This window comes from Salmo salar, chromosome 11 (assembly GCF_965601325.2).
Source record: "Salmo salar chromosome 11, fSalSal1, whole genome shotgun sequence".
NCBI lineage: Eukaryota > Metazoa > Chordata > Actinopteri > Salmoniformes > Salmonidae > Salmo > Salmo salar.
Genome location: NC_138301.1, coordinates 89,598,772 through 89,622,602, shown reverse-complemented (window position 1 = coordinate 89,622,602; position 23,831 = coordinate 89,598,772). Strand labels below are relative to the sequence as shown.

Sequence of the window (23,831 nt, the reverse complement as noted above, 5' to 3'; positions counted from 1 at the left end):
GCAGTGAAATGTATGGTTTCAGACCACCGTACCAATCACCAGGGAAACAGTCGTCGTGTTGGAGAAAAGGGAAAAAGTTATCTGGCGAGGGCAGCATTCTCCCGCTAACGCAATCTCCATTCATCTCAACCACTCTTCTCTCTCTCCTTCTCCCTCTCATTCTCTCCCTTTCTTATTCTCTCCTACTCTCTCTCTCTCTTTCCTCTCTTTCTCTTCCATAAACCTCTCTTTCTCTCTCTATTTTTCTCTCTCTCTCGTCCTCTCTCTTGTTCTCTCTCTTCCCCTTTCTCTCAACTCTCTCTCCTCCACAAGACTTTCTCTCTCTGTGAGTCTCAGCCAGCGTGCAAACACAGCATTTGCATTTAGATTAGCAAGGCAGAGGGAAACCTTGAAAACCTATGCAATTGGTAAGGTGGTAAAGGAGACTTGATGGAACAAGACAAAAAGAAAACTGTATTTTCTGGCTTGAGTCAGCACCAGGATAGAACATAACATGGTATTTTTCTAATGTCGGCCCTGGAGAGAAAGAAGAGGGGGTTTTGTGTGGTGGGCTATAGGGAGGGTCCATTGTATGTGCACTATCGGTAAGGTCCATAAACCAATTGTGAGGGGGCAGTTATGTTCCGCTCAGCTGTTTGCTAACTCTAGGAATTTATGATATGTGTTGGGTTTAAGGTTCTGTGTGTGTGTCTCTCTGTGTGTGTGTGTGTGTGTGTGGCGTTTTTTTAACCCTACCTTCCCTCTCAGTGGATGGTGGCTGGGGAGAGTGGACAGAATGGACGGTGTGCAGTGCGGAGTGTGCGAGGCAGCGCAGAAGAGAATGTACAGCCCCGGAGCCTAAACATGGAGGCAGGCGGTGTGACGGGGCCACCCTGGGAACAGATAACTGCACCGGGGGCCTCTGCACTCAGAGTGAGTAATGTCACATGCAGCTTCATCTGGTAGATATTATCATTCAAATCTTAATTATAATCTTCACCATCATCGTCTTTGTGATCGGCAGAATGTTCATCATTGGGATCATCATCATTATCGTCATCATCATTGCCACACTTATTTTGTTGAGAATTAAAACATTGCCAAAGACACAGTAGTCTTCTATTGGCTGGCTTGTTTCCATTTATAACACCAGCAGTGCTGTGGACAAATCCATCCTTAGTTCCTTAGTGCTGCCATAAGCAGTGAACCACATACAGTATCTGCCACGTGCCTTGACAGCATGGGATGGAAGCAGAGTTTCAATTATATCGTGACATTCGCGGGCTTTTTTTCAGGGGACTTAGTATTTTTATTTTGTATAAAACGTTTTATGGGCCTAAGTAAAGACGTGTATTTTAGCAGTAAAAATGTCTTACCTTTGATTGTGGCATGAACACAACCAGTCATGATGAATGTCATCTGATTGTCACTTCAAAAAGTAGGCTACCTGCGCACGTTCATAATACAGTCCACTCCCAAATAATTCCAGCATCCAAACAGTGCACATTAGTTATAAAACACCAAACTGTGTAATGACATTGAGGAATACAAATGAGAGAATAGGAGAATGATTAACTTAGAACCCAACCCCCCCCCAAAGTTTGACTTTTGTTACGTATAGGGGAGCTCATGTCTCATGAGTTCATGGCCCCACCCGTAATTAACACACTGGATGGAAGTCCATACTTATTTCTTAATTCTTCTGATGCCCATATTTTCTCAAGTAATTTTTTTAATCATCCATCCGTTCTCATCCTCCCTGAGGGAGACGCGGGAAGACAATCAGCCTTATGTTCTTCACGTCAATATCCACTCACACACATACAGACACACGCACTCGATACAATCCCTGGGTGATAGAAAATCCTATCACCGAGCCAATCTCACTACCGTGAGACACACACATTGTGATCATGATCACATTTGGGCATGTACACACGTGCGTGCACACGCATACACTCCCTGTGTCATAAAGAGTATTATCACTGGGCCAATCTCACCACCACGACAAACACACACACACACACACATTTTGTACATGCGCACACTTAAGGGTGCTCATTGTAAAACAACTGCAGGTTACATCCTGTATTATTCCATTCAAGTAGAAGTGAAATGACATGGTGTCTCTGTGTCTTTGCAGATCGAAAGCTGCTACACGACGCCAAGCCACAGGGTGAGTTCTCCCCAACCACCATCCTACTTTAGAACACAATGTAGCACACTAAAACCACTGTGGCTACTCTGCTATAACAGCCATTATATGTTGTCATGCCACCTCTGACAGATACAACTCTCCAACCCAAAACTCCAACATCATGAGCCAGATCCATTATTCCCACTAACATGATCATATCACCAATATTGAACATTATCTTTCCACCAGCATCATTATTCTATCGTTATTAACTGCACCATTAATGTAGTTTCCTCAATTGAAATGGGTCTACTTAACACTATGTTTAGCCAACTGAACAAAGTTTCTACCGGTAGCTTGTAATCATTACCAGCTAACAGTACGTCGGCAAACGCGCCTTTCTGCTGCTTGACAGGCAGAGCCCACAAAGGATGGGGAAATAACCTAAACCACTCAGGTATAGTTCATTTTATATCACTCAAATATCCAGTTAATGGTGGCCAATATTGAGAGATATTGTCAGGCTACCCTCACGTATCTGAAGTGACATGATCAGTTGATGTTTATTGATCATGAAAAGCATGCCGTGACTGCTGTATAACTCTGATGATAGAGTGACTGTAAATGTGCGCAATTGTTTTGAATGGAATCATCGGAAATGTGTATTTCTGACTTATGCTTTTCGAGAGATGATGATATTACAACCAAATATGATTATTCTTTTTAATTATTAATTTTTTAATTTAAAAAATGTATCCCTTTTTGTCCCCAATTTCGTGGTATCCAATTACGTTGGACGTACCAAGTACGGACTCGGGAGAGGCGAAGGTCGAGAGACCTGTGCTTCCTCCGAAACACAACCCAGCCAAGGCACACTGCTTCTTGACACAATTCCCACCTAACCCGGAAGCTAGCCGCACCAATCTGTCGGAGGAAACACCGTACACCTGGCGACCGTGTCAGCGTCCACTGCGCCCGGCCCGCCACACGAGTCACTAGTGCGCGATGGGACAAGGACATCCCTGCCGGCAAAACCTTCCCCTAACACGGACGACGCTGGGCCAATTGTGCACCGCCCCATGGGTCTCCCGGTCACGGCCCGGTTGCGGCAGAGCCTGGACCCAGAATCTCTTGTGGCACAACTAGCACTGCGATGCAGGGCCTTCGGGAGGTCTACAACCAAATAGTTAACATTTCATAAACAATCCTTTGAAAATGGCATGCAGTTGACAATGGTTTTAGCAGAGCTAGGATCTCCTTGTCCCCGAGCAGGCAAATCAAACGCTCTGCACCTAATTGTGTCTTTTTATTGATAACAACCTATACAAGAAACCTTATTATCACGATGAACACCATCAAAATAATGATCTTAATCATAAAATGCTATTTTAATGCCATTTACTTGTGACACCACAACAGTCACATTTTTACTTGTGACACCACAACTGTCACTGTCACAGTTTTAGTTTTGTTTTCTTATTCGTGGGAGTGAGTGAAAAAGACGCAGCCAGTCAGCCAGTCTGCCAAAACTTAGCGAGCCCCCAATTAACCTGCCACTTTTAGCTGCTAATGCCTCTTTTGCATATTTTGGCAAATGCTCCTTTTCTTGGAGCTTCAGTCTACTTAGCGATTTTCTCAGTCCTGTTCCTGTGCAGATCTCATTATCTTTGGAGAACAAGCTAAGCCAGCAGTGCTTCTCTTTACACACACACAAACTTTTTTAAATCTGTTGTGGTGTACTGGTGAGACCGGATACAGCATAATCATTGCAGATGAGCTAATTTAATGAACTGGTCTTGTCACAATATAGGGTGTTCACCCATAAAATGATTAATTCATTCAAGGTTTATACAAATCAATAGAGAATTGTGTCAGAAAAACAATAGTCCAAACCCTATGTCTCTACCATATACAGTACCTGTCAAAAGTTTGGACACGCCTACTCATTCAAGGGTTTTTCTTTATTTTTACTATTTTCTACATTGTAGAATAATAGTGAAGACATCAAAACTATGAAATAACACATATGGAATCATGTAGTAACCCAAAAAGTGTTAAACAGTGTTGAGATTCTTCAAAGTAGCCACCCTTTGCCTTGATGACAGCTTTGCACACTCTTGGCATTCTCTCAACCAGCTTCATGAAGTAGTCACCTGGAATGCATATGAGCCAATTAGTTGTGTTGTGACAAGGTAGGGGTGGTATACAGCAAAGCCCTATTTGGTAAAATACCAAGTCCATATTATGGCAAGAACAGCTCAGATAAGCAAAGAGAAACGACAGTCCATCATTACTTTAAGAGATGAAGGTCAGTCAATGTGGAACATTTATGTCAAAATGTTTTGACATAAATGTCATAGGTGCCTCTTGAATTCTAGAGGAATTCTATATTCTAGAACAGTGAGTGAATGCCGTACACAATATCCCAGTAGAACGCTTAAGGGCCTTCCGAGTGATTCCAGAGCGAAACAGCCCTTTGAGATGACAGTCAGGTGCTGGGCTTGATTAGAATCCTAGTTGTGTGCATGTGCATATATATGTGTGTGCATATGTGTGTGTCTGACACACCAGAGGTGCTGGGGTGATTAGGACGACTTTCCTAGCAAGCTTCCTCATTAGTGCGTTAACAGGATGCAGTGGGGGGAAATACCGCACCACAGCGGAGTGAGGAGACAGGAAATTGAGAACAATAAGCCACAGAAGGAAGCAGGTTGAAACCTGGAATGTTTCTGCCCAGAAATAACTCCTGCTAGAAATGTTTCAGTAGTACCTTAGAAGTTTTCAGGAGAAGCGCATTCAGAGAGCTTACTGTGAAAGTTTGGGGTAAACATGACTTTACTGTGCCTCTCCCAAAGCGTTTTAATTCAACATATTTTAAAATGAGGTGCAAACTTTGTGCAGCAGTGAAAGTTGTGTTTGTCTGGCCAGTATAGCAAGAACTATAGCTGCCACTTGACTTGACCCTACCATCATTAGGCCCATATAACACTATTATAATATGACCTTCTGAATTCTACTCTGAATATAGCTCTGAGTTGATACCTTGTCTATTTCTCAGATGTTTATACTTTGATTAAAGTATCTCTCGCTCTCTCACCCCCCCCCCCCCCAGGTCTGGAGGTTAGCAGTGACGTAGCGCTGTATTCGGGCCTGGCGGCAGGGGTGGTGACTGTGGTGGTGTTGATTGTGGCAGTGACCCTCTACCGGAGGAACCAGAGCGAGTACGGTGTGGACGTCATTGACTCCTCCGCCCTCACTGGGGGCTTTCAGTCCTTTAGCTTCAAGACCGCCTGCCAAGGTGAGCTCAGAGAACACAAACAGACAGACAGACACACATATACACACACAGAGACACAAACACACAGCTGAACACACATGAACTTTGGATAAGATGAGCCAGGGAGGGGCACACATACACACACACACTTACACTGCTCAAGACACACATTGCTGTGGTCCAACAGAAGCTCAGTGTGTGTGACTGACTGTCCTTGGTGGTTACTTTACGCTCCATTCAATCGATGTGTGTTTAATTACTTCATTTAAAAAAGTCCTTGTGTCCAACAGCAAGGTTGTGTTTGGTTTGCTCAGTGACACAGTAGGGTGGTGTCAGCACTGTCTAACTTATCTGTCTCTCTCTCTCTCTCTCTCTCTCTCTATCGTTCTCCCTCTCTCTCCCTCTCGCTTTTGCTCTCTTTCTGTCTCTCTCTCTCATCCTGTCTGGAGTGGAGTGGAGCAGAGACCAGACACAGCTCTCATTTCTCATGATCTTGTCTCTCTCTTCCAGACAATCTCTCTCTCTCTCTCTCTCTCTCAATCTCTCTCACACACACACACACACACACACACACACACACACACACACACACACACACACACACACACACACACACACACACACACACACACACACACACACCCCCCCCCCCCCCCTCCCCCCAACTGTTCAGCACCCCCATGGTGTTGATGATGGGGGGAAACGCTGTCTCAGGTGCCGCTCCAGAATCTCCCATAAGTGTTTAATTGGGTTGAGATCTGGTGATTGAGACGGCCATGGCATATGGTTTACATAATTTCCATGCTCATCAAACCATTCAATGACCACTCGTTCCCTGTGGATAGGGGCATTGTCATCCTATGGGAGCATAGCCATGGTAGCCAAAATAATGGCCTACCCAGCATTTGTATACATGACCCTAAACATGATAGGATGTTAATTGCTTAATTAACTCAGGAACCACACCTGTGTGGAAGCACCTGTTTTCAGTATAATTTGTACGCCTCATTCACTCAAGTGTTTCCATTATTTTGGAAGTTACCTATATATATCTGCTCTACACTGAGTGTATAAAACATGAGGAACTCTTTCAATGACATAGACTGACCAGATGAATCCAGGTGAAAGCTAAGACCCCTTATTTGGGCCTCTGTCCTCCCAGAGAATTGGAGTAATACACACACACACACACACAACTGTAAAAAGTAACTGCCTATCTCTTTAAATAAATTGAGTAGTGGCTACTCAAACATGGTCAGTAGACACTGGCGTTGAGGTTCCCCCGGAGGTTGGGCCCCCCAGAAAGTATATGAACACCTCATAGGCCATGAGTTACTTGTTTTTTATTACAGGAAATTTGCTTGAATGTCAGGACAATCGTTGTCTTGCAGGGAAACTTTATTTTTCTAGTTGAAAAAAAAAATGTTGTTGCATTATTTGAGTTTAAAAATGTACATTTAGGGGAATTTTATATGGAAAATATTTGTTTTGGGAATTTTCAAAATACTTTCAATATTATTAATTTCCATGTCGGCTTTATGCCTTTATGCTCCATGACTATGGAGATTTGGTAAACTCTGTCAGATTTGTATAAAATCCTAAATGAATCAGGACTGAGCAGGGTCATCTATACCATAAGGACCCCTTATTCATGTCCTCATTACATGTAGCAAAACAAGACCACTCATGGTCTGGAAAGTTCTCTACATTTGATAGATGTAAACAAACAATATTGGAATCACTAATAGAATATGAATTTTGGTTAAAATATGTTACATTTAATTAGGTTTAAGAGTCATAAAGCAACTGAAGAAAAACTAAATTGCTACTGTGTTTGCCACAGATAAGAAAAATCTACTTAAAACATCAACTCAGATTTTTGTCTAACGTCCACTCCGTCAGAGTGCTGAAAGATCTGATAGAATGGTTATGTTTTTATTAAGGATTTACAAATGTATAGTCCCACCAAGCCTCAGTTTTCCCATCTGATCAACCATTTGGCTCCCGAGTGGCGCAGCGGTCTAAGGCACTGCATCTTAGTGCTAGAAGCGTCACTACAGACCCTGGTTTGATTCCAGACTGTATCACAACCGGCTGTGATTGGGAGTCCCATAGGGCGGCACGCAATTGGCCCAGCGTCGTCCGGTTTAGGGTTTGGCCGAGGTAGGCCGTCATTGTAAATAAGAATTTGTTCTTAACTGACTTGCCTAGTTAAATAAAGGTTCAATAAATAAAACCATTTACCCAGCTTTGGTGCACAAGTTTCTGTCTATTCTTAGTAGCTACCTCTTAGGGATAGGGAGCAGTATTTTCACGTCCGGATGAAAAGCATGCCCAGAGTAAACTGCCTGCTACTCAGGCCCAGAAGCTAGGATATGCATATTATTAGTAGATTTTGATAGAAAACACTCTGAAGTTTCTAAAACTGTTTGAATGATGTCTGTGAGTATAACAGAACTCATATGGCGGGCAAAAACCTGAGAAAAATCCAACCAGGAAGTGGGAAATCTGAGGCTTGTAGTTTTTCAAGTGATTCTCTATCCAATATACAGTGTCTGTGGGGTCATATTGCACTTCCTAAGGCTTCCACTAGATGACTACAGTCTTTAGAATGTTGTTCCAGGCTTCTACTGTGAATGGGGAGAGAATAAGAGCATATGGAGTCAGGTATCTGAAAAAAAGGCATGAACTCAGTCACGCGCGCGGCCTTGGGAGCGAGCTGAGTTCATCTTCATTCCGAAAGAGAAAGGAATTGTCCAGTTGAAGATTTATGATAAAAACATCCTAAAGATTGATTCTATACATCGTTTGACATGTTTCTACAAACTTAGTAAGCGTGAACAAAATGGAGGTATTTGGACATAAAGATGAACTTTATCGAACAAAACAAACATTTATTGTGGAACTGGGATTCCTGGGAGTGCATTGCGATGAAGATCATCAAAGGTAAGTGTATATTTATAACTCTATTTCTGACTTCTGTTGACTGCACAACATGGCTGGTATCTGTATAGCTTCTTTTGGTGTCTGAGCGCTGTACTCAGATTATTGCAAAGTGTGCTTTCGCCGTGAAGCTTTTTTGAAATCTGATACAGCGGTTGCATTAAGGAGAAGTGTATCTAATTCTGTGCATAACACTTGTATATTTTATCAAAGTTTATGATAAGTATTTCTGTAAATTGATGTGGCTCTCTGCAAAGTCATTTGAGGTTTTGGAGGCAAACATTACTGAACATAACGCGCCAATGTAAACTGCGATTTTTGGATATAAATATGAACTTTATCGAACAAAACATACATGTATTGTGTAACATGAAGTCCTATGAGTGCCATCTGATGAAGATCATCAAAGGTTAGTGATTAATTTGATCTCTATTTCTGCTTTGTGTGACTCCTCTCTTTGGCTGGAAAATGGCTGTATGTTTTTTTGTGACTAGGTGCTGACCTAACATAATTGTTTGCTGTGCTTTCGCTGTAAAGCCTTTTTGAAATCGGACACTGTGGTTGGATTAATGAGAATCTTATCTTTAAAATGGTGTATAATACTTGTATGTTTGAGGAATTTTAATTATGAGATTTTTGCTGTTTTGAATTTGGCGCCCTGCACTTTCACTGGCTCTTGTCAAATCGATCCCGCTAAAGGGATTTGATCCGTAAGTTGTTTAAGTCTCATGTAGTAGTCCAACTCACTAAGAAACACAAGTTGGAATCAAAGCTTAAAGTTTAAGAATCTCTCTCAATTATAACACACACACTCATTAGCTCATTTCACTCTCTATTGGCCATTAGCGGAGAGTTTTATACAGATAGTTGTTGCTATGGAGGGGTGTTTGTTACACCTCTATTGCAGTGACAAGTACTTTGAGGCACTTCCCGTTGTCATGGTGAGGTGTTTTTAGCGTCCCAGTTTCCATAGTGAAGAGATTGTTGTCGTTGAGACCAGGAAGTTGTTTAACACAATTGTTGCCAGGGTTTGCTGTGGTTGTCAGTAGTTACCACAGCCAGGTAAGGGTTAGGCATGAGGTTAGCAGTGTGGTTAAGGTTAGCGTTAAGGTTAGGTTTAAAATCATATTTTAAGAAGATAAATTATAGAAATAGGTGGGGTTTAGCCATAATTGTGGCTGTGGTAACTAGTGACGACCACTTGCCCTCCAGCCATAATTGACATTCACTGTGTCACTTATTGGACCACTGATGACTAACAGTTAGCACACCACTATAAATCAAATCACATTTTCATTGTCACAATTTGTAAACAGGTGTGGACTAAACAGTGAAATGCTTACTTTCAGGTCCTTCCCAACAATGCAGAGAGAAGGAAAATAGAGAAATATATACTGCTCAAAAAAATAAAGGGAACACTTAAACAACACAATGTAACTCCAAGTCAATCACACTTCTGTGAAATCAAACTGTCCACTTAGGAAGCAACACTGATTGACAATAAATGTCACATGCTGTTGTGCAAATGGAATAGACAACAGGTGGAAATTATAGGCAATAAGCAAGACACCCCCAATAAAGGAGTGGTTCAGCAGGTGGTGACCACAGACCACTTCTCAGTTCCTATGCTTCCTGGCTGATGTTTTGGTCACTTTTGAATGCTGGCGGTGCTTTCACTGTAGTGGTAGCATGAGACGGAGTCTACAACCCACACAAGTGGCTCAGGTAGTGCAGCTCATCCAGGATGGCACATCAATGCGAGCTGTGGCAAGAAGGTTTGCTGTGTCTGTCAGCGTAGTGTCCAGAGCATGGAGGTGCTACCAGGAGACAGGCCAGTACATCAGGAGACGTGGAGGAGGCCGTAGGAGGGCAACAACCCAGCAGCAGGACCGCTACCTCCACCTTTGTGCAAGGAGGAGCAGGAGGAGCACTGCCAGAGCCCTGCAAAATGACCTCCAGCAGGCCACAAATGTGCATGTGTTTGCTAAAACGGTCAGAAACAGACTCCATGAGGGTGGTATGAGGGCCCGACGTCCACAGGTGGGGGTTGTGCTTACAGCCCAACACCGTGCAGGACATTTGGCATTTGCCAGACAACACCAAGATTGGCAAATTCGCCACTGGCGCCCTGTGCTCTTCACAGATGAAAGCAGGTTCACACTGAGCACGTGACAGACGTGACAGAGTCTGGAGACGCCGTGGAGAACGTTCTGCTGCCTGCAACATCCTCCAGCATGACCGGTTTGGCGGTGGGTCAGTCATGGTGGGGTGGCATTTCTTTGGGGGGCCGCACAGCCCTCCATGTGCTCGCCAGAGGTAGCCTGACTGCCATTAGGTACCGAGATGAGATCCTCAGACCCCTTGTGAGACCATATGCTGGTGCGGTTGGCCCTGGGTTCCTCCTAATGCAAGACAATGCTAGACCTCATGTGGCTGGAGTGTGTCAGCAGTTCCTGCAAGAGGAAGGCATTGATGCTATGGACTGGCCCGCCCGTTCCCCAGACCTGAATCCAATTGAGCACATCTGGGACATCGTGTCTCGCTCCATCCACCAACGCCACGTTGCACCACAGACTGTCTAGGAGTTGGCGGATGCTTTAGTCTAGGTCTGGGAGGAGATCCCTCAGGAGACCATCCGCCACCTCATCAGGAGCATGCCCAGGCGTTGTAGAGAGGTCATACAGGCACGTGGAGGCCACACACACTACTGAGCCTCATTTTGACTCGTTTTAAGGACATTACATCAAAGTTGGATCAGCCTGTAGTGTGGTTTTCCACTTTAATTTTGAGTGTGACTCCAAATCCAGACCTCCATGGCTTGATAAATTGGATTTCCATTGATTATTTTTGTGTGATTTTGTTGTCAGCACATTCAACTATGTAAAGAAAAAAGTATTTAATAAGATTATTTATTTCATTCAGATCTAGGATGTGTTGTTTAAGTGTTCCCTTTATTTTTTTGAGCAGTGTATATATTTTTTTTATCTCGCATAGCTCATTAGTACACCCTTGTGGTTGAATATATATGTATCTATTGTAGGTCCTAGGATACAACAATGAATAATGTAGAACAAATAAATACCATCAAAGGATACCTTACAACTTACTATAATGAAAACCTTGTGAAACAGCTGTGAAAATCAACCTGGCAATATTTAAGATTTTAACACAAACCTTTATATTTTTTGGTACTGTTGTGACAGATTTATTTTCACTGATTTTTGTACACTCTCATGGCAATCATAGATTAAAGACTAAAATACAGAATCTTAGTGTGTGGAATATTGAGGAGGTGGTTGCTGTGTGAGTGGGAGGTTCTGTCTGTCACTTGTTCTCAACAGGAGCCAGTCTCGGAAAGGGGACTTGAAGAGAGAGACTGCAAAGTCCAGGCGCTGCTGCTCTCTTTGTTCTGAGTGTTTGCAGTGCTCGTGTTTTTAGTTAATCTGTGTATCTCACATATTATGTGCCCAGTATGATAGAGCAAGAAAACTCTTAGCAGATAACGACATGACAATTAAGAAGCTGTAGATGATGTAATGAAAAGTTGGAGGGTGGTTGGTAATGGAGGACATCAGGTGGATCCATGTCTGGGTGTTGGGAAGAACCCCTAGGTCCCGGAGAACAGGAGCAGAGTTAATGGGAACAGGGTAGGAGACAGACAAACAAGCAAAAACACAGGTTACACTTTACTGTGAGAAAATGTGAGAGATTAGTGCAGTGTTATGAATGGGAGACTTTTCAAACACTTTTGGAAGGTATAGCCTACCTCAAGCTGGTCCCCCTCCAACTCAGGGCACAGAGAATCAGACTGATCCAAAATCACTGGTTCTGGTAGATGGGATACCTCCTGGGGGGCTTGGACAGTCAGTGGTCCTAAAGTCATTTGGAGAGGTAGATTTTTTTAAATATTCACCTTAACAGATGTTGACCCCAGCTAAGAGCGAAAGAGCAGCGAGATTTCCCAGGTCTCACCTTCCTTTTGTCCTTCTTCCAAACCAAGTAACTCACCCGGATGTAGTAGCACTTGGTCCCTCTTCTTGATTCTGCTCCGGTAGCTCTCCTGTTTCTCCTGCACCTTGTCGATGTTCAGTCTCACCTTGATTGATAACAGGAATAAATGCAATTATATTTCATAATACAAATACAATTATATTTCATAATACAAATACATTTCTTACATATCTCTTGGAGGGCCAGAAATGTGTAGAAAAGGGCTGCTTTCACAAGCTCCGTGTTATGGAATAGGCGCAAACTTTAGGGGATTGACCTGCAGCGACTACAAGAAACGGTAAGTCTTGCATAAACACACAGGGAGCTATTCAATATTCAAAATAACGTCACCGTGTGACGCACGTGTACGTCAATTGACTCCTTCATATTAGAGATTGCGCACCAGCTGTTGTTAACAAAGACACACCACCCCCTTGAGCTTACCCATCACTACTGTTCTGTCCTAATGATGCATAGAAAAACCAGCTAGTTGTACATTATCCATGTCTTTGTTCAGCCAAGTTTCCAAAAAAATATAAGATATTACAGTTCTTCAGGTTCCGTTAATAAGATAGTCTCGAACGGAGCTCATCCAATTAGTTCTCCAGTGATTGTACATTTAAGTGATAATGCCAGAGAAGCCGGTGTTTGGAGGATATATTGGCACAGGTGTTGTTAGGCCCAAGACGATCCGTGCCAATATATCTTCTAAACACCGGCTTCAAGGGCATTATCACTTTTTTACCAACATATTCAAATAATGATTGACATATTGTCATTAAAAACGTTATTTTGATGAATTTATTCATAGTATGTCATCCTTCTACAAGATATAGTCCCGACACAAATCTAGGGTTGCTACCCAAGCCGGCTGGTAATTCATTCTATCAGGTCGGTTGCCAGACACAACCCAGTCGTTCAGTGTTTTTGTTCTTTATCTAGTGACCAGACCCGACCCAGTCGTTCAGTCTTTTTGTTCTGTATCTATGGACAGTCGTTCGTTCTAAATGTTCCATTGCCATGCTGGCTGGTAATGTTCTTATCCCTTGCTTTCTAGCTAGCCAACAATGGCTAACTTACAGTCACATCAAACAGTGCAGCCAGAATAACATCAGTAGCTGCATTTGCATTTGTTTAAGCTGTTTTCTAGTGACATGTATTTGGCTGGCATAGACAATGTGCTCTCTCGTCATAACACTGTTGTTCAGAGGAGCTAACCAACAACACAGTTTCAAACTGAAGCTGGAAAGACTGCAAACTAGCTGCACTTGGTTATATATATATCCATAAAAATGATGCCAGCTGATTCATGATTTAGACTGGCTGAGAAACACGGCCTGCCTGTCTGTCTCGTCCCGACTCTCGACACGTTCCTTACTATGGGACAGCTGGAGATCGAATTTGAAAATGTAGGCGAGACAGACAGCAAGATGTATAAAAATCTCCACTGTTGAAAACAAAATGTTGGTCTAAAAGAAATGTGAGATTGTGTCTAGATGCTTTTTATAGTGGAGATCAAGTTTATAAATTGCCTGGCTGGGCTGATGAGACAGTGGATTGCGAAGTCAGATGGAACAGAGTAAATAGGCATTTCAACATCTTAGATTTAGCCGGTGGTAACTTGTGGAATAGACACTGGCTGGAATGTTCAAAAAAGTTACGATGCCCACAAAAAAACAGGAGCCTGTAAAACGGCCGCTATACACTGAATCTACAAAACATAACACCTTCCTAATATTGAGCTGCACTCCCCTTTTCCCATAGAACAGCCTCAATTCGTTGGGGGCATGGAATCTACTCGGTGTCGAAAGCATTCCACGGGGATGCTGGCTAATGTTGACTCCAATGCTTCCACAGTTGTGTCAAGTTGGCTGGATGTGCTTTGGGTGGTGGACCATTCTTGATACACACAGGAAACTGTTGAGCATGAAAAACATAGCAGAATTGCAGTTATTGACACAATCAAACTGGTGTGCCTGGCACCTACTGCCATACCCCGTTCAAAAAAAACATCTGGGTCAGATAGTTTAGATCCTTTCTTCTTTAAGGTTGCAGCCCTTATCATCGCTAAGCCTATCTCTGACCTTTTAACCTGTCTCTTCTCTCTGGGGAGGTTCCTATTGCTTGGAAGGCAGCCACAGTGCATCCGTTATTTAAAGGGGGAGATCAAACTGATCCTAATTGTTCTAGGCCAATTTCTATTTTGCTCTGTTTATCAAAAGTGTTGAAAAAAACTCAATAATCAACTGACTGGCTTTCTTGATGTCTATAGTACTATAGTATTCTCTCTGGAATGCAATCTGGTTTCCGCTCAGGTTATGGATGTGTCACTGCAACCTTAAAGGTCCTAAATGATGTCACCATTGCCTTTGATTCTAAGCAATGTTGTGCTGCTGTTTTTATTGACTTGGCCAAAGTTTTGATACGGTAAACCATTCCATTCTTGTGGGCCGGCTAATGAGTATTGCTGTCTCTGAGGGGTCTTTGGCCTGGTTTGCTAACTACCTCTCTCAAAGAGTGCAGTGTATAAAGTTAGAACATCTGCTGTCTCAGCCACTGCCTGTCACCAAGGGAGTGCCTCAAGGCTCGATCCTAGGCCCCACGCTCTCAATTTACATCAACAACATAGCTCAGGCAGTAGGAAGCTCTCATCCATTTATATGCAGATGATACAGTTTTATACTCAGCTGGCCCCTCCCCAGATTTTGTGTTAAATGCTCTACAACAACGCTTTCTTAGTGTCCAACAAGCTTTCTCCGCCCTTAACCTTGTTCTGAACACCTCCAAAACAAAGGTCATCTGGTTTGGTAAGAAGAATGCCAAGAAAGAATACTACCTCTGAGGGTTTGGAGCTTGAGGAAGTCACCTCATACATGTACTTGGGAGTATGGCTAGATAGTACACTGTTCTCTCAGCACATATCAAAGCTACAGGCTAAGGTTAAATCTAGACTTGGTTTCCTCTATCGTAATTGCTCCTCTTTCACCTCAGCTGCCAAACTAACCCTGATTCAGATGACCTTCCTACCCATGCTAGATTACGTAGATGTTCTTTACCATTCGGCCATCAGACTTGCCACCAATGCTCCTTATAGGACACATCACTGCACTCTATACTCTGTAAACGGGTTATCTCTGTATACCCGTTGCAAGAGCCACTGGTTTATGCTTATTTATAAAACCCTCTTAAGGCCTCACTCACCCTATCTGAGATACCTACTGCAGCCCTCATCCTCCACATACAACACCCATTCTGGTGGTCACATTCTGTTAAAGGTCCGCAAAGCACACACATCCCTGGGTTACTCCTCTTTTCAGTTTGCTGCAGCTAGCCACTGGAACGAACTGCAAAAAACGCACCGTCTCTTCATTCAAACACTCAATCATGGACATTAAGAATGTCACAGTTGTGGCTGCTTCACGTGACGTATAGTTGTCTCTAACTTCTTGCCTTTGTGCTGTTGTCTGTGCCCAATAATGTTTGTATCATGTTTTGTGCTTCTACCATGTTGTGCTGCTGCCTTGTTGTGTTGCTACCAGGCTGTGTTGTCATGTGTTGCTGCCGTGCAATGTTGTTGTCTTAAGTCTCTCTTTATGTAGTGTTGTGGCTTCTCTCTTGTTGTGATGTGGGTTTTGTCCTATATATTTTATTTTTTATCCCAGGCCCCCGTCCCCGCAAGAGACCTTTTGCCTTTTGGATGGCCGTCATTGTAAATAAGAATTTGTTCTTAACTGACTTGCCTAGTTAAATAAAGGTAAAATAAAAACAATCCAAAAAATGTAAGTGGATTTAACAGTTGACATCAATAAGGTATCATAGCTTTCACCTGGATTCCAGCGCCATTCTTCTTTCCGGCAAGCCAATATCAGAACTGTGTCCGATGCTGCTAGCAGCGCAACAGTACACCAACCATGGGTAACCAATAGTTGGCATGCTGCTGTCAGCTACCCCCACAAAAATACTATAGTATACTATGGTATTAAAACCCATGTTGAAGTGTTATATACACAACCAGTCTGTTAAGCAGATGTGTTTTCTGTGGTTTTCTGGGACAGTATCTGAAACCTGTGGACCTTCTCTTTCCAGGGCTCTCTTTCCTAAATCCCAGTCCTACAGTATGGAGCTCGAAATAGCCGCCTGATACGATAGATTCAGTTTTCCAAATGCTACATATCCTTTGTCATGAACACGGAGACTCAGCTGCATTGAACCAAAACATTTTTTATTTTTTTTATTTCACCTTTATTTAACCAGGTAGGCCAGTTGAGAACAAGTTCTCATTTACAATTGCGACCTGGCCAAGATAAAGCAAAGCAGTGCGACAAAAACAACACATAATTACACATGGTATAAACAAATGTACAGTCAATAACACAATAGAAAAATCTGGATACAGTGTGTGCAAATTAAGTAAGGAGGTAAGGCAATAAATAGGCCAATAGTGGCGAAGTAATTACAATTTAGCAATTTACACTGGAGTGATATATGTGCAGATGAGGATGTGCAAGTAGAAATACTGGTGTGCAAAAGAGCAGAAAAACAAAAACAAATATGGGGATGAGGTAGGTAGTTGGTTGGGTGGGCTATTTACAGATGGGCTGTGTACAGCTACAGCGATCGGTAAGCTCCTCTGACAGCTGACGCTTAAAGTTAGTGAGGGAGATATGAGTCTCCAACTTCAGTGATTTTTTAAATTTGTTCCAGTCATTGTCAGCAGAGAATTGGAAGGAAAGGCGGCCAAATGAGGTGTTGGCTTTGGAAACAGAACATCTCCGTTATACTATGTACACTATATTTTTGGTTTAGTTTTTAGTTACACTTTTTAGTTACACTTTATTGCAATTTAAGATTATATTTATTAGTCAATCCAGTCCTTTCAGAGCCACTGGGGGTCATCAGTGATGATAGCTAGGAATCAGTTTGTGACTAGAGGTCATCAATCACATTGTCCATATATTTTTGTCTGTCAATTAACTAATCAAACAACCAATCATCCAACAGATAACTTAACCAATCAACCAATCATGTATTCTCTCTTTTCCAGGCAACCCCCTGTTGATCAACTCATCCCAGCAGCCGGACCTAACGGTGTCACGGACCTACACCAGCCCCATCTGCTTCCAGGACTCCATGGATAAAGAACTCATATCTCAGGAGCCTTCGCTCTTCGACCCCCTGCCCGACCTCAAGGTCAAAGTTCACTCCTCTTTCATGGTGTCCCTGGGCGTGTCAGAGAGGGGGGCCGAGTACCACACCCAGAAAGCCCACCCCCAGACCTTCCCCCGGGGACTGGCGCCCGACTACAGCGGTGTGGGGTTGGAGGGGACCCTGAGAGGAAGGAGGGAGAAGACCCTCCTCGGCCCCCTTGCACCATCTACGCCATCCAGGCCCCCACTCAGGACGGCCGGGGTGTTCGGACACGCGGGAGGGAGGCTGGTGGTGCCCAATACAGGTGAGTGTTGTGGTTCGTAAGGGCAATGTACCACACATGCAAACCCGCACATACACAGGCATGGATGTTTGAAGGCTTCCACACACACAGGTCCACATACCACATACATAGAGGCGCACACACGCACAGAGGAGAGGATCACGATATACATACACACACACACATGCACGTACGCACACACATTGCTGGGTGTCAGGTCTATTTAGTGCAGGTGACAGTCAGAGAAGCCAGTCAGGGACTCTGGGGCTCTCAAATCAATGTTGCCAACAGTGCACCACACACACACACACACACACACACACACACACACACACACTACCACCAACACTGGAGCCCACAAACAATTCCTCTCTAGAGTGCTAATCTAACTTGCCAGTAGATTAAAGTGTCACAAAGGACAGGAGACAGCAATGTGCGGCAGTGTGTGTGGATGAGTGAGATCGTAGTGTGTGTGTGTGTGTGTGTGTGTGTGTGTGTGTGTGTGTGTGTGTGTGTGTGTGTGTGTGTGTGTGTGTGTGTGTGTGGTGCATGCACATATGTGTGCAAGCGTGTGCGTGTGTCTCGTGATCATCTCCTCTGTTCCTCTCTCTTTCTATCTCTGTCTGTAGGCGTGAGTCTGTTGGTGCCCCATGGGGGGATAGCTGTGGACACTACCTGGGAAATGTACATGGTCATCAACCAGGAGGACAGCAGCAGGTATAACACGACACACAGATATGGCACAGAGGATCAGGCTGCCTGCCTCCCTCTCTACCTCTTATCGCTCTCTCTTTCATTCTACCACTTCATCTCACTCCATCTCTCATCCTGTTTTCCCTATTTCTCACACTATCTCTCCCACTTATTAACACCCACACGCACTGGTGTATGCAAGCACACACACCCACACACTCGCTCGCTCACTCACTCACTCAGACACACACACACACATTCCAACATACAAATACACACACACACACACACACATACAGTGGTTCCTCAATTAAAAGTTGCTTCATAATATGGTATAGGATGCGGTATGCCGTGGTATGGTACTAAAACTATCCGCCGCCATTGTTGCAACCCCTATTACCAGTCTGTTCAACCTCTCTTTTTGTATTGTCCGAGATCCAAAAGATTGGAAAGCTGCCTCGGTCATCCCCCTCTTCAAGGACATGACACAATGACACCCTAGACCCAAACTGTTACAGACCTATTTCCATCCTGCCCTGCCTATCTAAAGTCTTCGAAAGCCAAGTTAGTAAACAGATCACTGACCATTTCGAATCCCACCGTACCTTCTCCACTGTGCGATCTGGTTTCCCGGCCGGTCACGGGTGCACCTCAGCCACGTTCAAGGTACTAAACGATATCATAACCACCATCAATAAAAGACAGTACTGTGCAGCCGTCTTCATCGACCTGGCCAAGGCTTTCGACTCTGTCAATCACCGTATTCTTATCGGCAGACTCAATAGCCTTGGTTTTTCTAATGATTGCCTCGCCTGGTTCACCAACTACTTTGCAGACAGAGTTCAGTGTGTCAAATCGGAGGGCATGTTGTCCGGACCTCTGGCAGTCTCTATGGGGGTACCATAGGGTTCAATTCTCGGGCCGACTCTTTTCTCTGTATATATCAATGATGTCGCTCTTGCTGCAGGCGATTCCCTGATCCACCTCTACGCAGACGACACCATTCTGTATACTTCTGGCCCTTCCTTGGACACTGTGCTAACAAACCTCCAAACGAGCTTCAATGCCATACAACACTCCTTCCGTGGCCTCCAACTGCTCTTAAACGCTAGTAAAACCAAATGCATGCTTTTCAACCGTTCGCTGCCCGCACCTGCCCACCCGACTAGCATCACCACCCTGGACGGTTCCGACCTAGAATATGTGGACAACTATAAATACCTAGGTGTCTGGTTAGACTGTAAACTCTCCTTCCAGACTCATATTAAACATCTCCAATCCAAAATCAAATCTAGAATCGGCTTTCTACTTCGCAACAAAGCCTCCTTCACTCACGCCGCCAAACTTACCCTAGTAAAACTGACTATCCTACCGATCCTCGACTTCGGCGATGTCATCTACAAAATAGCTTCCATTACTCTACTCAGCAAACTGGATGCAGTCTATCACAGTTTTGTTACCTAATCACCTTATACCACACACACTGCGACCTGTATGCTCTAGTCGGCTGGCCCTCGCTACATATTCGTCGACAGACCCACTGGCTCCAGGTCATCTCTAAGTCTATGCTAGGTAAAGCCCCGCCTTATCTCAGTTCACTGGTCACGATAACAACACCCACCCGTAGCACACGCTCCAGCAGGTATATCTCACTGATCATCCCCAAAGCCAACACCTCATTTGGCCGCCTTTCCTTCCAGTTCTCTGCTGCCAGTGACTGGAACGAATTGCAAAAATCGCTGAAGTTGGAGACTTTTATTTCCCTCACCAACTTTAAACATCAGCTACCTGAGCTGCTAACCGATCGCTGCAGCTGTACATAGTCCATCTGTAAATTGCCCACCCAATCTACCTACCTCATCCCCAATCAGTTTTTATTTTATTTACTTTTCTGCTCTTTTGCACACCAGTATTTCTACATGCACATCATCATATGCTCATTTATCACTCCAGTGTTATTCTGCTAAATTGTAATTATTCGCTCCTATGGCCTATTTATTGCCTACCTCCTCATGCCTTTTGCACACACTGTATATAGACTTTCTTTTTTTTCTACTGTGTCATTGACTTGTTTATTGTGTTATTGTCTTGTTTATTGTTTACTCCATGTGTAACTCTGTGTTGTTGTCTGTGTCACACTGCTTTGCTTTATCTTGGCCAGGTCGCAGTTGTAAATGAGAACTAGCCTACCTGGTTAAATAAAGGTGAAATAAAATAAAATAAAAATGGTACAGTGTGTTACAGTGCTTACCGTTAATGCCCACCAGAGGGCATCTTTGAGAACATCTACACTTCATGATTACAATTTTATTATATATTTCATTGTAGGCCTATAGGAAGAAAAAAAGGAAGAAGGTCAAGCAAGCCGAATTTCAATATTGTCAGAGTATTGTATGAAATACAATTGGGCATTTAAATGCAATTCAATCTGGTAGTTTCAATTCAAATGTGACTCGTTCCATTCTCTATTCTCTTGTTGATATAATATCCTGGCCTTTATGATTATTTTCATTGTAGCCCATTCTCCGGTTCACAGCACTGTATTGGTTTTGACTGACAGCTGTTATAAACTTGAGCTCCGCACGCGACTAAAAGATGCCCCTATCCCTCCCTCTAATTGGGCCTTTGCACATTTGTAGTGTAAATCAGGGAAATGCTGTAAATCGATAGGAGTCGATGTGTTTTGACCTTAGAGTTGAATGCGATAATTTTAGTTTTAAAGCCACCAGATGCTTCTTTCTATTGTTGTTATTTATTCGGTAATGAGTTAAGCACACAGACTCAGCCATAAATTAGTGAGTCTGTGTGCCTGCTTGAGTGGATGAGCTGAACTCTTCAGAAACCAACGACAAAGTTACTATTGAAGGCTTGGCCTATTTAGAAGGCTATTTTGCATGTTTTAATTGGTTCAGATAGAATCTAGATTCGGGCCTACTACCAATTAAATGTTATTTATTTCTCTGCGCCCCTCACTGCATCAAGACCGAATTGTGTGCTTTATATGAGGCTTTCATTTAGGAAGGTCATAAAAAACATGATACTAAGATAATGTATTTCAAAAGAACAGAATAGCATGTTTTGAGTTTTATTCATCTGTGCTTAGTAGCCGAGGCTATATGGCTGCGCCATTCTTTATCCTTATCATTAAGTTAATTCAAATTCAATGTTTACAATGATCAGTTTCTGTCTGGTTTCTATCACCCATTCATCAAGAGACACATTAGCGCCTGGGTACCAATGATTTACACCGAACCTAAAAGCATAATCAGCATTCTAACTCCCCCTTGCGGTGATGCAATATACCGTACTATATACCATAAATATACCTCAATGCACTGCGACGTAACCTGAAAACGTTTAATTGAGGAACTGCTATATACACTGCCCAGCATGCAGCCTTAGCTCATCTTGCACACTCTACAGGGGAGGACTTGATGTGTCAGGAAGAGGCTGGCAGTTGCAGACACGGCCCTGCAGATTGCAGCATAGCCCTGAGCGACTGACTCAGCCCCCTCCTTCCTGTGTGACTAGTTAAGGCTGTGAATGTTAAAGTCTTCAGTGTTAAGGGTATCTGCCATCATTTGTCAGATAGAACAAGACAGACAAAGAGAGAGTCTAGGTAACTATTGTCTGCTATGGAGAGCCCATTGCCATGACTTAGCTGTCAAGACTTTCACGAGGCTATTACTCAAAGCGAAAATGGCACGACAGTTAAAAGACATTCACAAGAAATGTAATACTGTTGACTTTTCTCTGAGAGGCTTCAAGAAGTTATCTAGCCACCATGAGTCAGTCTTTTTGGATAATTTTGTTTGTGATTGCTTTGCAGACCAAAAATGTGTAATACCTCGAACACATCTGGATGAAACCATCCCAACAACTTATCACCCCTGACAACCTGGTTAACAGGTTGGCCGCATCAATGAAATGACATTTCGACTTCTCAAGGAGTTTAAATAAGTGACATTGATTGTCACTTGCATGGGATCAAATGTGGCTACAATCATGTCATCCCTCCTCCCTCTTCCTCCTTCTCAGAGCACCCCAGAGGCTTCTGGGTAGCGAGGGTAAAGATAAGGATCAAAGGTCACCTATAGTTTACACCTCAGAGCTTAGGGGTGGACTGCCTGTGTCTGTCCTGTGAGGTGTGCGCTACTCTAAACACTCCTTGATCTCCCTGAGCCCACACCTTTAGGTTTCTGCCTGGTCCCGATAAGGTTGTTTGCTGTTTACTTCCTGCCTGGCATTAGAGGGAGTCTGGAGGGCAGCGCACCATTGAGCTGTCAATCACAATCTTTTGACAAGCGCATAGAGAGAGACCCTGGGAGAAATAAAATGTTTTCCTCCTATTCAGACTTCAGGACGAATCCAACTACATGAGGCGGTGAGCGGTGGATCTCCACTCGGCTGCAGGATAGGAATCGATCAGCTCAGCCTTCGTGGCTCCAGGGCTGCAGTATGGAGACTGAGATGAGAGGCTTGTCCTCACTAGGGAAGTCTTCACACTGCAGTCTAGAGGTCTTGGTGGGGGTTATTAGATATTATTGAGAGATCAGTAGAACAGTTAACCGTCGAAGTTAGCGGTGCTGAGTTGAGTTGGAAAGTTTGTATTGAGAGGAGTTGGGGAGCCTTATGCTGAACGCACGCAGAAAGTGTGTCTGTTCTTCAGTGTTTTTAATGCCACGTGTTTGTAGCAGAGGTAGTTCATGGCACTAGCCTCATCTAATGTGTTAAAGCCTTGGCTTCGACTCAGCGAGCTAACGAGGTCTTGTTGTGCACTGAAAAGCTTGAAACTCCATAGGGAACAGTATCCAAGGTTGTTATGATGTATTTTTTTCTAAATGAAACAATAAAATCCCCACGGGGTGTTAGTGCCTTGAAGTGCAGTTATTGTTTGATCCTTGTCAGGCCACCACGGTACAGCCCGTGGCCTTAACACAAGGTCAGGAGATCTCTGTAGAGATCCGATCGGTGACCAAGTGTGAATGAGAGATCGAGTGAAAGGGAGTGAAAAGGGAAAGTGTGGCTGACGAAGAATGGAGGTGTGAGAGGGAGACTGCGAGGTTGTTAGGAGGAGTTGCAATAGAGGGATGAACGATCGAGAGTGAGAGGGGGAGTGTTGATTAGGGGTTACTTCAGGTGGCCTTCAGTCAAACCACTCTCTGTTTGCAATCATGTTACTATTCACTTGACCTTTTTATCTTGTTTACGGAGGTAATTTATGTGTAAAAAAATGGTAGACTATTTGTTTGCATGTTTTCAGAATAAGAGTTTCAGTGGATTATAGAATATCATTCAGCATCACAATGCCAGTCAAATCATTCCAACATGAAAACACTCCAATCCATTATTAAAACATCAATAACACAAAGTCACCCTAC

The 23,831-nt window shown here is 43.5% G+C and overlaps 1 protein-coding gene across 4 annotated transcripts in view; it reads left to right on the top strand.

Moving 5' to 3' along the window:
• Positions 1-23,831, top strand: part of LOC106563138 (netrin receptor UNC5D) — a 343,811-nt gene that overhangs the window by 291,859 nt on the left and 28,121 nt on the right. For 2 of the 4 annotated variants that reach the window (XM_014128393.3, XM_014128391.3), the window contains exons 7-11: positions 748-912; positions 2,123-2,155; positions 5,229-5,414; positions 17,371-17,778; positions 18,387-18,474. In XM_014128393.3, the coding sequence (XP_013983868.1) occupies positions 748-912; positions 2,123-2,155; positions 5,229-5,414; positions 17,371-17,778; positions 18,387-18,474 (880 nt within the window). The remainder of the gene's footprint in view (positions 1-747; positions 913-2,122; positions 2,156-5,228; positions 5,415-17,370; positions 17,779-18,386; positions 18,475-23,831) is intronic. The other 2 variants (XM_082958137.1, XM_014128394.3) reach the window with 1 other exon arrangement.